Source organism: Catharus ustulatus, chromosome 29, assembly GCF_009819885.2.
Source record: "Catharus ustulatus isolate bCatUst1 chromosome 29, bCatUst1.pri.v2, whole genome shotgun sequence".
NCBI classification, from domain to species: domain Eukaryota; kingdom Metazoa; phylum Chordata; class Aves; order Passeriformes; family Turdidae; genus Catharus; species Catharus ustulatus.
The window spans coordinates 4,132,629-4,148,657 of record NC_046249.1 but is presented as its reverse complement, the minus strand read 5'-3'; the positions used below and the strand labels follow the sequence as shown (position 1 = coordinate 4,148,657).

Sequence of the window (16,029 nt, the reverse complement as noted above, 5' to 3'; positions counted from 1 at the left end):
AGATGGCAGATTCTTTCCCTGCACACTGAACAGAAGCAGGATTTATTTGCAACTGTTTTTCAAAGCACACTGCTGCAGTATGTGCAATGTCCATGACTTGTATAAAATCTCAGCCTAACAAAATTCAGTGTAAGGGAAAAGTCACAGCACAAGAAAAGAAACAGTGAAAACCATGGGAAGGAGATGTGGCAGCTGCAATTGGCCAATGCAAGGAAATACTGGTTTGCACTGGGACAGCAGGGAAAGGATTCAACCAGTACCAGAACTGCTCCAGAAAAAGTGATTCCATAATACTTGGCTGATTTATTCACTTAATTTTCTTCCTGAACCTCCTATATAAGTATCTAACATCCCTAATTGTGTTTCTTCTGTAGTTACTGTCATTTTCATAAATCCTCTAAGTGAATGTATTAAATAAAGAAAATAACACCTACCACAGATGCAAATGTGTATTTTTGGTCCTTTTCTTGTAAGAGTAACAGTACATCAGTGAGCAGGACTGCCAAAATATCTACAGTAACAAAAGAGACAAAAAAAGGAAAAGAGTCATATTTTAAAGCAGAAAGACCAGTCCAGACTAAAAAATCACTTAACTTATATTTCCTGTAAGCCAGGGAACAGCATGTCACCATTTGCAATACTGGGTTTGTTACTGCCTTCCACTTGGGCTGTCCCCAGCCAGGCTGTACCATGCACAACCAGCTGATTTGAACAGAGCTCATTTAAAGCTTGAGAACACCCACACACATCCTACACATGGACTACAGAGGGAACACATTTCTCCCAACTGCAGATTCTTCTGGAACTGCAGCCATTCAGGGTCCCACCTACTCCTGGCTGCACTTTCTCTGTCACTGAAGCTTTTCCTTGAACACCTGAGCAATGAAGCAGCTCAAATATTCCCTGATGGCCGCTGCTTTGATTTTCTGGCAGTGTAGAATTAAGTGTCATGCAGCTGACATGACACAGGTTTTGCAAAGTGTGAAGCAGAGCTCGCACAAGATAATGCCTTTCCACAGGAGACTAAGTCAGGATGACTCAAAGCTTTGTCATCCACCTGAAGACTTCCCTCTTGAATTGGGAAGCAGATCAGCCAGATAATAAGCAAGCAGCATAAGGAACTTATCATGCACCATTACAGAGATGCTTATTGGACAAGCCAAGAATAGAACAAGTGCTATTTCCTCCAATATCCTATTAAACAAGCAGGTTATTTTCATCTTATTTTATACCCAATCGATCAGAAATAAACAGTTACTGAAAAAAAAAACCCAACATAAATCTTGCTTCCCAGTTGTGTTTTTGCCCTTGCTGGTGCTGTACCTTTGAGTCTCCCTGATGCAGCTTTCCAGTACAGCATCCCATCCAGGAGGAGCCGCCTCTGGCCCATGTCATCCTTCCGGAACAAAAGCCCATTCTTGCATTTCCCTGATGATTTCAGCTCCATTTTGTGCATGATCTCCTTGAGTCGCTGTCCCTTCTCACACTCATTTACCATGGCATCTACATGGGTGATGGTGTCCTTAATTAAACCAAGGGCCAGGGTCAGCTCTTTGTAATCTCTAGTTCCAGCTAAGGGAAAAGAGAAGCAGTCAGCCACACTTTCAACTCTGGAGTACAAGACATGAGCCATCCAAATGTATTTTAGCATAAGGGCTCCATCTGGACATCTAACAGTATTTTCGAAGAGCTTAAGTTTAAAAATAAAATATAAAAAAAAATAAATAAAATATATTTTAAAAAATCCTAAATAAATAAAATATAAATAAAATATAATAACCTAAAGCTCTGAAAAGCTAATGAACCAACAGGTTTAACTATTGTGGGTTTGTGGTTGCAGACTTTAAATGCTGTTCTTCTCCTCTGAGGAGAGGCTGGGAGAATTGGGATTGTTCAGCCTGGAGAAATTTCAGAGTGATAAGTGTGGCCTGAAGGGAGCCTACAGGAAAGATGGAGCGAGACTATTTAACAAGGGCCTGGAGTTACAGGACAAGGGGGAATGGCTTTAAGCTGAAGAAGGGCAGGGTTAGATGGGATATTGGGAAGAAATTCCCCACTGTGAGGGTGGGCAGGCCCTGGCACAGGGTGCCCAGAGCAGCTGTGGCTGCCCCTGGATCCCTGGAAGTGTCCAAGGTCAGGCTGGATGGGCCTTGGAGCAGCCTGGGACAGTGGCAGGTGTCCCTGCCATGGCAGGGGGTGGCACTGGATGAACTTTAAGGTCTCTTCCCACCCAAACCATTCTGGGATTCTCTTGACCCTTTGAGGTGAGACTGATCTGGTATCATCAGCCAACAGAGAAGTGAGAAAGCAGGAAACAGCCTGTCTGAGGTAAGAACATACAAAACATGGCAGGAAAAGGACCAAGAGACAACTGTGAGGCTTCCAGGAACCATCCCACCTTCAGTGTTCTGAATGATCCTCTCCACCAGCACCGGGTACTTGGTGATGCGCTGGGTGACCAGGAGGATGCACTCCTGAACACCCAACCTCCTCACGATGGAACTGTTCCCAATTTTCTAGAAAACAAGACAAACTCATCACACCCACTGTGCATGGTGATCTTGTAACTCCCTCTCCATTCACATGCTTTCTGCCCCAAAACACTTCTGCACCTTAGACACAGCACCATGAAATTAGCTGCACTCTTCCACTAAAGCAAAACTCCTGACAGCACTCCAAAAATTGCCTTTATTACTGGACAATATCTCAGGTATTGTTTTCAACTACTGTTAACTAAATGTGGAGTCAATCAGGGAAACTTCCAAATCTGAACTGACTGCCTGCTGCTAACTGATCACCCCCTATAACAGGGTCAGACTTTACATACACAGAAAAGTTCTGTGGTTTTAAAACCAGACCCAAAGACCTACCAGTCAAATTAGATGAATAATGAAGAAATTCAGTGTTTATTTTACCACTGTATGCACAGCAATAGCGTGACCTACAGAAGCACATTCCTGTTTAGAAAGGGAGGACTGTAAAGCACCAGTTAATCTGACTGCATGTACAGCACACACCTGGCAGCAGGAGAACACAGTACCAAGATCCTTCTCTGCAAGGACTGAAGCCACATGTTTTAAAACTCTGGTCACTTATTTAGTTCCCTGGAAGTGAAGGGCTCTCACTTTAAAGGCACCTGGCTAAGATGAGCTATAAGTACAGAGCTATGCTGGAAAGTTCACACAGTATCACTTACTGGTGACTGGAAAATGAGAATATTTAGGCCTCTGCAAAGCCACCTGAGATTCAGGTTACAGCTTCCTCTTGGGCTGTGTCTCTTCAGCCCTTCCTGCACACATTAGAGTGTACAGCAAACCACCCTGGAGCCAATCTTCTGGGTTTGGAAAGATGATGGTGTAAGCAATACCTGACTAAGAGTCCCTGCTTTTTCTACAGCAGTTCATCAACAGCATTTACCATTGATTTAATTTATTAATAAACCAATCTACCCTGATGGCCACACAGCAGGACAGAGCCTTGAATAGAACAAATACTCTATTCCTCAGTCCTAGGTGCTCTCAAGAGCCTGTCTCAAATGTAACACTTGCTAATTGTGGTTTTCTCTCCAAATAACTCAAAAGATCTAAAATACAAAAAGCTCATAACCCACCCAATAGTGAGAATATGCCTCTAACCCTGCTCATTCACATTTGAGGGATCTTCAAGTACAAAACAAAGCCCAAAGCAGTGAAATGTATTTTGCATAGTCAGAATAAGAGACTTCTGGTTACTGTTTACCTTTATTAAGTTTTGGAACTTCTTATTGCTTTGGAGTAGGTCTTTGTAATGGCTAACAGCTTCATTGTGTCCACAACAGAACACACCGTATTTTTCTTTCATTCTCTCCCCATTTTCACCTGAAAACTAATAGGAAATAAAAGTATGAAAGACATGAATCATTCAGAGCAAGCATACCTCCACTATAAATCCCAGGTTTAACATGGTTTCTGAGACATTTCTCCTGTATTTCAATTTCTTCTGTACCAGAAATGAGAGATTTATGCAGTGTGACATGTGAGGGCTTGGAATACCACAGGATAACCAAATGTTAAATGATGGTTGTAATTTTTAAAAAGGATTTCTGGAGCTCTGCACTCAAAAAGTCTGTGAACTATAAAAGTTGAAGGGCAAAGGAAAGTGGTCATGATATATGATAGAAATTGTTGCATCCACTCCATGCCAGAATGGTGCTAAAGCTGTCATGAGTTCAAAGGAACCTGACTGTATTTTTAAAAGATCAGAACAAAGAAGTTTGGCTTTATCTGAAGGAGAGCCAAGTTTGGAATGGACACTAGCAATATGTCACTTTAATCTTGGAGTAGGTGAAAAATAGAACCAAGCAAGTCACAAATCCCACAACATGCATATGTGCATGCCCAAAGAACATTTAATGACCGTTTCATGGTATTTGTAATTAGATATATTCCTGGGAGTCATGCTCCCACATTACCTGGGAAGAGAACCATAAACCCAGGATGAAATCAATCTTTGCACCACATAACTTTACCCTCACAGGTAGCTTTTTAGAAGCTTCATAGTGTCAGACATCATTGGCAGGATTGAATTCCCACCTGTTTTACCAAGAGGTCTCCAATGTTCTGGATGATATAATTTCGGTCACTGCCTTCTTCCAAGGATTCCTTTCGTCTCTCCTTCAGTTGGAGTAGGAATTGCCCGTGCATCTCCAGCAGCTCATCCACACAGGGAAAGAGCTTGTTGATGACTGCATTTGAGAACTGCAGCTCCTCTCTCATGGCTTTGGAATACACCTTCAGCATTATTTTCAGTGTCCTAACATGGTGCATTTCAGTCTGCATTAGTTCTAGGCAAGGGGAAATACAGAAATAAAATCAAAAGTCATTTATATGCTGTGCAGTGAGCAGTGAGACATAAGAGCAGGCACTGAAAGCCACGACCATCTTCTTCACTGCAGTCTTTGCATCACTCATGTGAAGCTCTTAAATTTGCCTTGCTAATGTCCCAATCCAGCAGTGACTGACCCTACTTATTTAAGGACATTTCCCAGTGGCAGTTGAGCTGTCCTCTAATTGTACAGTTGGACTTTGGTGCTTCCAGAGCCCTACTGAAACCCATGGGATATTTAAAGGCATTCACACAAGGAATTACACACATTAATGCAGGTAACAGACTCGAAAACATCCACTCAGTTTTAGTTTTCAAGCACAAGTCAAAATGGGAACCAACAAAAATGATTTCTGCTTTGTTTCACAACAGTGGCATTATGAAACAAAAAGTTTTAAGAACAACAAATACTCTTACCATAAATGACATCTTGCCTTTTTATAACATCTCTCTTTTGCCTCTTTGCATAAGGCTGTTCCACTGCAACACTCCAAGACTCTGCCTCAAACTCATGAGCATCTGTTTCTATTTCACTCCGGAGGGACACAGAATACGCATCTAGACCAAAAGCACATTCAATTTCACTTATTAATAAATTGTTTTTTACCATATCCCTCTTTACCATCAGAAAAACAACAAGAGCAAAAACACCTCAGTGCTGCTTTCGAACCCGTGGGAGAAGTTGCAGAACAATCCTGAGAAGCACAGAAATTCCATACCTTCCAGAAAAATGGAGTCTGCTGTTGAAGGTGCAAGCGAGACAACGTCATCTGAAGTCTGCTTAAATTTTATAAAGCCTGAATCCCCTTCATCCATGTCTCCTGAAATTAGCCTAAATGGCCAAAGAAATTAGACCAGAACAATTAATTTTTTTTTTTTTTTAAATCCAACTTCTTTAACAAGCATCTTTCCTGAACTATACTGCAATTATCTCACAATAAATAATTAAGATATCACTGTGCTCTTTAAACAGTTAAATCAGTTTAGCAACTCCAATGCTGAAATCCTGCACTTTAATTAGAGCAGCATGAGCAAAGCTTGTAACTTCTGGTATGACAGTTTACAAGGACATCACCTGGTGTCAAGCCACAGCCAGTTCAGAGTACAAAGGGCACTTTCTCTGGGAAGGGAGGATAACTGGGGAACATCAAAAGTAAATAGCTACCCAAAACAGCAGATAGCCTTGAGTTTGCCTACTATTTTAATGAAGGTATTCAGCAATTTAAAACACTGCTGCCTCCTACACCAGTCAGCACCAGCCCAACCTAGAATAGCTGAACTCAGACGAGATCACTGAATTTCACAGTAGTTCTCAACATAAATACATCAGTGAAAACCATAATCTAGACAGAAACACTCAAATACTGCACTATTTAATACTATTTGTGACACAGGGCAGAGGAACTAAAGACAAAAAAAAGGAGCATTGTTCAGGCAAACAACTTTCAGAATTAAAAGCTCAATAAAACTCTTTTGAGCTTGAAAACACTATGTGAATTCTCTTTTTTTTCTTTTCAAACTGGGGAGGTGGGGGACAGCTGAAGCTAGATTAGAGGAGAAGCATTTTACTCACCCAAATTTATTAACAGCTCCAGCAGCGTTGAGTGAAGGTTGGGAATGTCCTCTTTGGGCGATAGTCATCCCGAGGTTCCGGGACAGTGCTGGGGTGCCATCCGCTCCCAGGAGGAGACTTCGGGGCTGCTCCTTCAGAGAAGTGGCTAAAGAGGCAAAAATGGAATTGGTACTCAGAAAATGAGGCGTGCACTGCAGCTCGCCTGCTCTCAGCCCTCGCTCGGAATGCGGACGGAGAACTGACAGGATCTTGGATGTCAGGAGCTCATTGTCCAAAAAAACATTCTCATTCCATTTTCTTGAAAAGGAACCACAAAAAGACAGCTCAGGGTGAGCAGGAATCGCATTGCTTCTGCCGCTGCTTTTTGAATTTGTATTCCCCATGCTCACCACTGGCTGCCCTCAGACCTGGCACAGTAAAGTGGCCCCAGAGATGCTCTGTTTTTATACTACCTGTGATCCTTCTAGAAATGTAAAGCTGCCACTTAACTTACTGTATTGGCTAAATCAGCAGGTCTGAAGTGCAGGAAATTGGTCCCTACTGTGCCCATTTAGTGTGGAAATTGCAAAGTATCTTCTCCTTTAGTAAAACACCAGAACCTACACACAATTATTCACACCCCACCGTATAAGGGCACAGAACATTTCATGGCAAACAAGAAAAATCAGAGATCACAGAAAAAAACCCCACAAGTTCTTTGCAATGCTTATTGCTCACAGCGATTTATATCTGCATGCACACACACTGCACATAATAGATACCAGAGCTAAATTTAATTTTAATACTGCTGCTTTTTAATGCTTTTTAAATCTAGACAGACTGTGAACTGGAAAGATATTTGAAACTTTAATCACTATTACACAATACGTGGAAGCCTGTAATAGACTTATAAAAAATGAATACAATTATTTAGTACTAATGTCTGTAATAAATGATAAGGAACGGGAGACAAAATACATCCTTTTAAAAAAAGGAACTTCAGGGGAGTCAAAAACGAAGACTCAGCCAGACAATCTTTAGAATTGATCTCTGACAAGGTCTGTAGCTGCCCTTTTTCAAAGAGCTTTTAAGGACATGGGAGTGGGACCTCAGGGATCCCTGAGCCCAGGGCTCTGTCACTGCAGGGAGAGACCCAGTCCCATGTCCAGGAGGCTGCTCCAGGACCAGGGGGCTGCTGCTGAAGCAGCTCAAGGGGGTCTGGATTTTTAAAAAAAAGTGAGGCTTATGCATCACTTTTCTAGTAAAAACACTGGTGTCCACCCAGCCCTAAAAGTTCCCCTTTTTCAGCCTGCCCTCCTTAGTGTACCTTCACTAATAATTCTCTCTCCCACTTCTGCCTTGCTCAGTGAAGCACAGTTAAATCAAGGTATTTGTGGTTCTTGTCATGAAACAGGTTTTTCCACATTTTTTCATATCCTGTGCTCTATAGCTGCTTGTCTCTCATTTCATCTTCAATGACAGAAGAATTGTTTTGGGGCTGCAGGGGAGGTTTCATCAATGGCATTTAACAGAAATTATATCACCACATCTTTTCCTGCTGGAAATACCTTTCCCAAAACCTGTTTGGGTTGGAAACCTCCTGGCTACACACACAGTACACTGTCAGTCTACAGCAAACTGGGTAAACTGAGTCCTGTCCACCCCCTCCAGGCCCCTAAAGGAGACAAATATCTGAAAGATTTGCCCAGTCACATTTCTTAAACAAAGGCTTAATAACCAATGTCCCTGTGTTTCCATTTGGGGAAGTATTGCAATTATCGGCCATCAAGTTCTCTTTTTGTGCTCCACAAGCCAGGAACATAAAGTTCTGTTACACAAGGATAGGCCAGACCCAAAAATCTCCAGAGGCAAAACAAGGGGAGAAAGATTGGGACACACAACAGTTTATACCTCTCTCAAAATGAATTTTTCTTTTACATTGAGACAATATCTTTGGGGTTTTTTGCTGGGCACTGCAGTCTGCAGGGTTATGCTGTGGCTAACAACACACAATGCCCAGGCTATTAGCTGTTCCTTTAATTTCCAGCTTCTGCTTTTGACTAAGGAAAATGAGTACTGTGTGCCTAGCAGAGCCTGCATGGCCCACAAGCCATTTTCTGAGTTCAATTAGCACTGTCTGCACACTGCTGTGCCCCACATCGATCGCTGCTCCCCTCACACACACCAGCCTGGGCACCACAGAGCTCCTCACCAGCCAGCCCTACTGACTACTGCTCCCATTTTCATCAGCCCTTGCTTCTTATTTTAGTCTCTGCACTTTCTCCTAAATGCACAGACCCATTCTGGGTAATACAAACAGCCACTTAGCTCCTCATAATAATTATCCCCTGTGCTGCCTCTTGGGAAGAATCATTTCATGAAGATGAAATGCAAATGGTACCTGAAAGCACCTGAAACACCCAGAGTGGTGCCCAGACATCCAAGTCAGCTGTGTTTGACACTCACCTGTTCTGTTAATGCAGACCTTGTAACATCTTGTGAAATTAAAATGCCATTTAATACACCTATGACTGGGATGGTCTTTTCCAGGAGCAAAAAGATATTTCAAAGCCTATGCTGCAATACAGATGTTCTTTCTTCTTGCTTTTTTCCCTCCCAGATCCTATTTTCCTCACTTTGTTTCAACAAAGATTTATGTTCAGACCATTAGTGCTAGCTTGTCTTAGAGATTTCTAGCAACCACTAGCTGCAGGCAAGTTTTAAATAGACAATTATGAAAATCTGATGTAAAACAAAGTTCACAGTTCTAGTCTTTTCAGAGGCCAGAGAATAGACAATCAATGAAAAACGAGCTTATTGATCCCTTTTCACCATGATATTTTGAGGTTACACAGCAAGAAGGTATAAAGAAAAATAAAAAGATAAAAAGATAAAAACACACAGGAGATTGCTAGGAGCCTCTAAGCCATTCCCAATAGAAAAAAAAATGAAACCATCTTATTAAAAGAGACCTTCTCTATACTTCAATAACACACCGTGTATAGCCTTTAAAACATATTAAAGAAAAAAAATGCAATCGAACAGATAAGCCTTGAGCACAGAAATCATTCTTTAGTACAAACCTGGGGAAATGCACTGGGGCGAACTTTGTGGAGATCCAGAAGGTCTGTGCTGCAAATCTTTCTGCTACAGGAAAAAATACAATATTCTTACACATCCAGACCAAACTTTCAGTCCAAAATGAATCAGATTTTTCCTATCCTATAGCATTAACAGTAAGTGAAGATGTTCACTGAGAATATAAAAGATTTAACACAATAACAGCTTTGATTTTTTCATGTGCCAGATGAATGACATATAGACATTAACACTTTGTATTAAATCCCACAAAGTATAAATCAGGCTGAAATAGAACCAAAACTGAAACTACAGCTGAATTAAAGCTATGATAATTAATTTATGAGATGAAAGCAACCCCTTCATGATCACAGTCTTCACTGACACTGCTGTTTAGTTCCTAGCAATACTGACTGAACTAATCCAGCCACTTTCAACCAAAATTCAGACTGCCCATTTCAAATTGCATCTTTGGTAATCTCTGCTAAACTTCGTCCTTCTTGCAACACTAGAGTATTAAAAACTACTGAGATACAAGTTAGCAAAGATGCAAAGAAATTAAATTAATAACACAGTCTGTAACAAATGGCTTTTGGGGAACCTTTGGGGTTCCCACTTCTGACTGAATTCTTCATTTTGTTTCCCCACTCCCTCTCTAGTTTGTCATGGCTGATTCAACCATGAAGTTTTGGGTGGTGGAGAAGAGTGGAAATGAAAGCATCAGAGCAAGTGAATTTTTTGGTTTAGAAGGAAAATTCACAATGCCCTGAGATGTTTAAAATTATATAACAAAACCCCCACAAGAACATTTCTGCCCTCAGAAGAGTTCCATTCTATATCACCAATGGCTGACCACACTTCCTCTAACTTCTAATTGCTCAGGAGAGCAGCTCTGCTCTCTCTTTTCCCCCTCACAGTACTCCCTAATCTGCTATCAGTCTCTGAAACCATCAGCACTTGCAGGTTAAAACAAACTAAAACTCCCTCAAGTATTATTAGTTATAAGGAGGAGGAAATGATTTTCAAAACCAATACCACAACAAAAACCCCCAACAGATAAAGACATCTACGTGAAACAACCTGTGACCCTACATGCAATCACAGGTACCACGGTGACAGAGATAAAAAATAAACATAAGCATAGCAAGACCAAGTTCATCCCAGTTCCCAAATGAAATCACTTATTCTGCATTTTCAAGTTTAGTAATAATATGCAACTGTTATAACCAAATTCCCCTCCACCCCTCATGCTCTTCCATCAGCTTTGAGATGGCACAACATTCAAAGATACCATATAATTCAATTATATTCCCCAAAAAAGTGATAGGTTTGAGGACTCTTAGTGCTAGCCACAGTTCTGGGACACAGAATTCACAGTATAGCAGTACAGCAGTAAAATGTTTCACTTTATTTTCCCTCCATACATTATCATTAATTACTGTAATAACAAGTTAATAACTACTCGATGCCTTGAAGATGTAGGGCAAGATTCTGTGCTGATGTAAATTAAACCACTTGCATAAATTAAACTTATTATGTCAAGCCTTATTATTATAAAAGAAGAACAAATGTTAAGCCCACCTTGGGTCTGATGCTGCTGCATTCAGTCAGCAAACTCTTGCAGTTCTTGTGGACATTCACTGCACAATCTGAAATGCACACACACAAAAAAGTCTTAATTATTCTTCTTTCCTGTCTAGGGAAAGGAATAATGGCACACAAAGGATCTTAATTTTGGCAGAGGTGCAGAGTAAGCTCAGGTGTTGTGGCAAGCATCCTGGCTGTGCATGTTCTGGTCTTGATTTTATACCAAACCCTCGAGTTTTTCAGTAAGACTGCACCACTGAGCGCAATTCACACATGTAAGAACCAAGAGCCACTCCAGAATGCATGAGCAGTTTTCTGCCCCACCTCCACTCAGTGGAACACAGCTTTCCTCATCTTTGCCAAGGCCATTTCCACGTCTCTCCATCCAAAACTGACACCCACCAAGAGGGCAGCAATTCTTTGGCTCCACAGGAATAGTTGCCTTTCTGCAGGGACTACTGCTGGGAGTAACTACAGTAAATTAAAGATCAAAACACTCTCCAGAATCATCAGAGCATTACCAGCACCACAGCACTCTCACCCTTCAGCTGCAAAAGGAATTGTTCCCAGATACAGGAACCAAAGCAGCCCTCTCACCCAAAAGCCATAAAACTATTAATAGTATAATAAAATCAAATCTCTTTTTTTTTTTTCCCTCCTGATAACTACTTATTGAGAAAACAGGAGGGAAACCAACAGTGCCGAAAATTTTCTGCAACCTTTCTGCCCATCTATAAAATAAGATCCTTCATCAAAAGCAAAGCAGAACACCAACAACTCAGTAAAGGACACAAGGATTTATGTGCCTTTTGCCAGACACGCCTGTTAAAAGAGAAATAGAACAAAACTGGAAAGAAGAACACCATATCTGCTAGAGAAAAGCCAGTTTATGTTTAAAGCACAGAGAAAAAGCTATTTAAGGTCTCTTCAGAACCACCCCCGCCTGGCGCCAGGACGGGGGATCTGGTTTAAGGCTCCTGGACAACCCAGAGATGCTCACTTGTGTTTTCCATATTTTCAGCAAAAACCAGAGAACAGGACCAAAATATTTTAAACACAAATAAATTAATTAAGATGTTTAAAAACAAGACTGAGAGAAAGACTGAGTGCACAGACCTGCAAGATACTCACATGTTATACAACTTCCCCAAGTGTGGGAAATGAAGTGCAGAGTTCTGTTCCCAAGTGCCTGCCACACACACAAAAAAAAAACCTCCACAAAAACTATCACCTCCCACAACTTCTCTTATTTGGGATATTCTTACCACTACCACACCCCACACCACAAACCAAAAGGCAGCACATCTAATTTCAAATGTATGTGCCTCTGCAAATGCACGAAAAAAATGTATAAAAATTATCACTTATTAAAACTGTGTAGAGAATAACAAATATATTTATTATTTCAGCAATGATAAGTCCTCCACCTACCATGAAGAGCTTGTTAAAAGACATGCCTCAACAACAAACAAGTAGTTGACAATGGAAATCCCTTTTCTCCTGAGACAAAGAAACAAACTGTAGGATAAAAATCACCGCACAAAAGGAAATAGAGAAAATTCTCCATGACGTCAGGCTGGGTTGGCTTCAAGTCCTGCTCACAGATGGGTTCCCTTCAGGGCAGAACAGGCAGCCCAATGGATGCCCCATGTTCCTACAGCCCCTGCCTTCCCACACGGTCCTGAAATCCACAGAACTCATCTAGAATTCTGTGATACAGTCATCTAGCAACATCAAATTTCAATTAGATATTCATATTCCCTGATATCCACCCATTTTCAGTGATTACATTCAGTAATTCTTTCCCTATCAATGATTAGTAGGACCAATTCTACTTGAAAAGCTTGGGTTCCTTGTTAAGGTAACGGCAAAAGGGATTTCACTTAAAAAGATATTTCAATTTTAAAATCATGCCCTTGCTCTGTTAAAGATAACAGCTTGTGGCACTCTCAGTAGGCATTTTTCACTTAATCAGCTGACATATCTAATAGTGCTGTGTATGACTTCCCTCCACTGCTGAAAGGTTCTTTACACAACACAGAGAACATACTAGAAAACAGGAAAATGCTACAGAAAAGCTGCAGGAAACTGCAGCTGAATCCAAGCTGAATCCTTGGATGCAGACTATTTGAGACTACTTGAAATGCATTTACTTAATGATTTCAAAGCGGCATTATTTTTGCCCACATAAGAGAAATCTGAAACCTGCCAGAAGACTGTTTTATAAGCATACTTCATTTTATAAAATATGCTCCAGTTTCCTCTATTCAACACTTTTGCCGTGCTGAAGTAAGGCCACACTAATTCAGGATGAGAAGGAGCTTTTGAATACTATAACTGTGGTTTCCTTTTTATGTATTTTATGCATTTTTATGCATTTATGCAGATTTCTGCATTTATTCTTATTACTCTGCATTCTTACTAAGCTTCTCTGAAAACGGTATCAGAGAACTGCAGGGGTGGAAAAAACAGCCAAGAGAAGAATGAGGGATGTGAGGGACAGAACCTGCACACATGAAGGCTGATGTTTAAGAGCAGAGATACACATGCATGGTTGTTTGCAGGTGTAGAGAAATAACAGATCTCTAACGTGTACAGAAATACCAGATTTCTATATTTTTCAGTCATCCAGAGGAAAACAACATCAGTAAATTCAAAATGCCAAAAAATCATTTGCCACCAGTAGCATTTGGTCTCATTCAGATCAAGAATTTGGGCAAGTCAAAAAAAAGAAAAAAGAAAAAAAAAGAAAAAAAAAGAAAAAGAAGAAAAAAAAAAAGGACAGTTCTATCAGCAAGCTCTTCCAAACTGGAGAGGCACAGAAGATATTCCTGAGAAAGGCAAGAGATAAAAATGCAGAGGACTGCAGCCAGGCTCTTCCTTGTCGTCTCCTCCCTCAATCACTCACTGAACAGCAAGAAGATTAATTTGGCAGGGAAAAACAGACCCTCCAAAGGATTTCATCTTGATGCAGACTATGCAGAAGGGCTGCAGCTCTGTCCAGTGCTGACAATGTCAAACAAAATGCCAGCACACCAAGAAGGTCCCAGGATTTGGGTCACCTTGACTGGATGGGGACAGGAGCACCACTGCTACAGCTGAGGGTACCAGAGCAACTGAGCCACACAGCTTGGAAAACGAGCAAACCCACCAGGGCTGCTCCTGGGCTTTCATCAACACGTTTGGAATTTTGGGAGCATCACATTATCCCAGATCTGCTGTGAGTGACAGGGACTGTGACTCACTTGAAGCATTTTGCAGGGGTCTATGCCAAAGATGACCTAATGAGTGACTAAAACAAGGACCTCAACCAGCAAAGAAATATTTTTAAGGCTCAAAAATATCAGAAAAGATCCTGTTCATGACTGAGGGTAATGAATTTACTATCTGGTATAAGAAAAACCTTCCCTTATTAATGAGATGTTTTCCCAATGGCTCCCAGAATGTAATTTACAATCTAGGAGCATTTTACTGGGCAGCACATTACAACACCCTGCTCACAGTACGGCTGGAAAGGGGCAGGCAAAGACATTTTTTCCCCCAGTTGGAATACCTTCCAGGGGATCAGACACTGCCAGTGTCCTATAAATGTCTTCCAGAATTGAATTTCAGGACAAATCTATGACTCACCAGACATTATGAGCATTATGACCCTGACCTTTGGTCTGGAACAGTACTGCCCAATAAAATAACTCTTAAAAGGCCATTTGCAAACAACAATTCACAGACAAAAATGCTGTGATTAATATAAAATTCAACTATTGACTTTCTTTATCTCAAAGATTTTTTTTTGTTTGTTCTTCAAATGACAGATTAAAAAAAAAAACACTTTAAAGCAGCTAAGTTCAAACAGGGACAGATCTTAACAGTGGCTCTAATGATACAAGGAGTTCAAGGGTATATTCACCACCCATGAAATCCAACCACCTGAAGAGAGCCAAGGACGAAATAACTTCCCTGTGAAATTAGTGATTTTAATATTTTTTTTCTGTTTTCAACTGTCCAATGCTTCAGGGATCAAAGAGAATATCTTCCCTCCTTCCTTAACCTTACACCACACAGGGAACTCCTCCCTCTTGAACTGACAAAGGAAACAACCCTCATATGAATGATTAACACTGAACATAAACTCTGCATTTATACACAGAGATGCACAACACAATGGCCAAGAAACATTTCAAACCACCACAGCATTCCAGAAACAGCAGAGTGACTGTGATAAAACTTCTCAGGAAAAAGGAGGAGTTTCAGTGGAACACGAGGAAGTTTCTGTATTGGGTAAATCCAGGTCAGGTATCTTGAGGAACTTGGAGCAGATTTAACTTTGTCCTAGTGGCTCCAGTGGTCGGTGTTTACTTGTTTTCTCACTTGTCTAATTACGCAGAGGCAGAAACCAAAAACTGGAAGGGTGCAGGGAGATGAGATACTTCACATTCTGAAACAGAGACAGTCCACGCCAGAGAGCAACAGCACTAAATTATCAAGTTTCAGCCTCCCTGTTAGAGCATTCCTCTTTGTCTCCAAAACAACCTATAATTACTTGCTCACTATATGCGGTTTTATTGTCAAAATATCAGTTGGATGAAGCAGAGAGGGGTTGTGTCATTCCCAGTGCAAATTCCAATGATCACAGGGTTGTCTTTAGGCACAGAAACACATTAATAACCAATAGTTCTGTTTTTTAAACAATGCCAAGTAAAATCTGCACGTTATCCTAAAAGAAATCAGAGTCCCAATTCAATTCTCTCACGCTGAACCCTTCCCCCAGTCTACACTACAGAACTGAAGCAGCAACTATGACAATCATAAAAGGTATTTAAAATATTTCATAGGTAAACAGTAGGTGGAACTACGACACACAATGTCCGATGGCTTCTGTTTGAGAGCCATGTTTCATGGCTCATGGGTTCCTTTTATTTTACTGCCAAAGATAAACTATTACTTTCATA

The 16,029-nt window shown here is 40.8% G+C and overlaps 1 protein-coding gene across 4 annotated transcripts in view; it reads right to left on the bottom strand.

Annotated features, from left to right (window-relative positions):
* Positions 1 to 16,029, bottom strand: part of ARHGEF18 (Rho/Rac guanine nucleotide exchange factor 18) — a 49,054-nt gene that overhangs the window by 14,170 nt on the left and 18,855 nt on the right. For 2 of the 4 annotated variants that reach the window (XM_033082079.2, XM_033082081.1), the window contains 10 exons: positions 11,075 to 11,142; positions 9,499 to 9,562; positions 6,437 to 6,581; positions 5,583 to 5,695; positions 5,281 to 5,421; positions 4,572 to 4,822; positions 3,739 to 3,864; positions 2,399 to 2,516; positions 1,324 to 1,572; positions 435 to 511 (listed from right to left, as the gene is read on the bottom strand). In XM_033082079.2, coding sequence (XP_032937970.1) covers positions 435 to 511; positions 1,324 to 1,572; positions 2,399 to 2,516; positions 3,739 to 3,864; positions 4,572 to 4,822; positions 5,281 to 5,421; positions 5,583 to 5,695; positions 6,437 to 6,581; positions 9,499 to 9,562; positions 11,075 to 11,142 — 1,352 coding nt within the window. The remainder of the gene's footprint in view (positions 1 to 434; positions 512 to 1,323; positions 1,573 to 2,398; positions 2,517 to 3,738; positions 3,865 to 4,571; positions 4,823 to 5,280; positions 5,422 to 5,582; positions 5,696 to 6,436; positions 6,582 to 9,498; positions 9,563 to 11,074; positions 11,143 to 16,029) is intronic. The other 2 variants (XM_033082080.2, XM_033082082.1) reach the window with 1 other exon arrangement.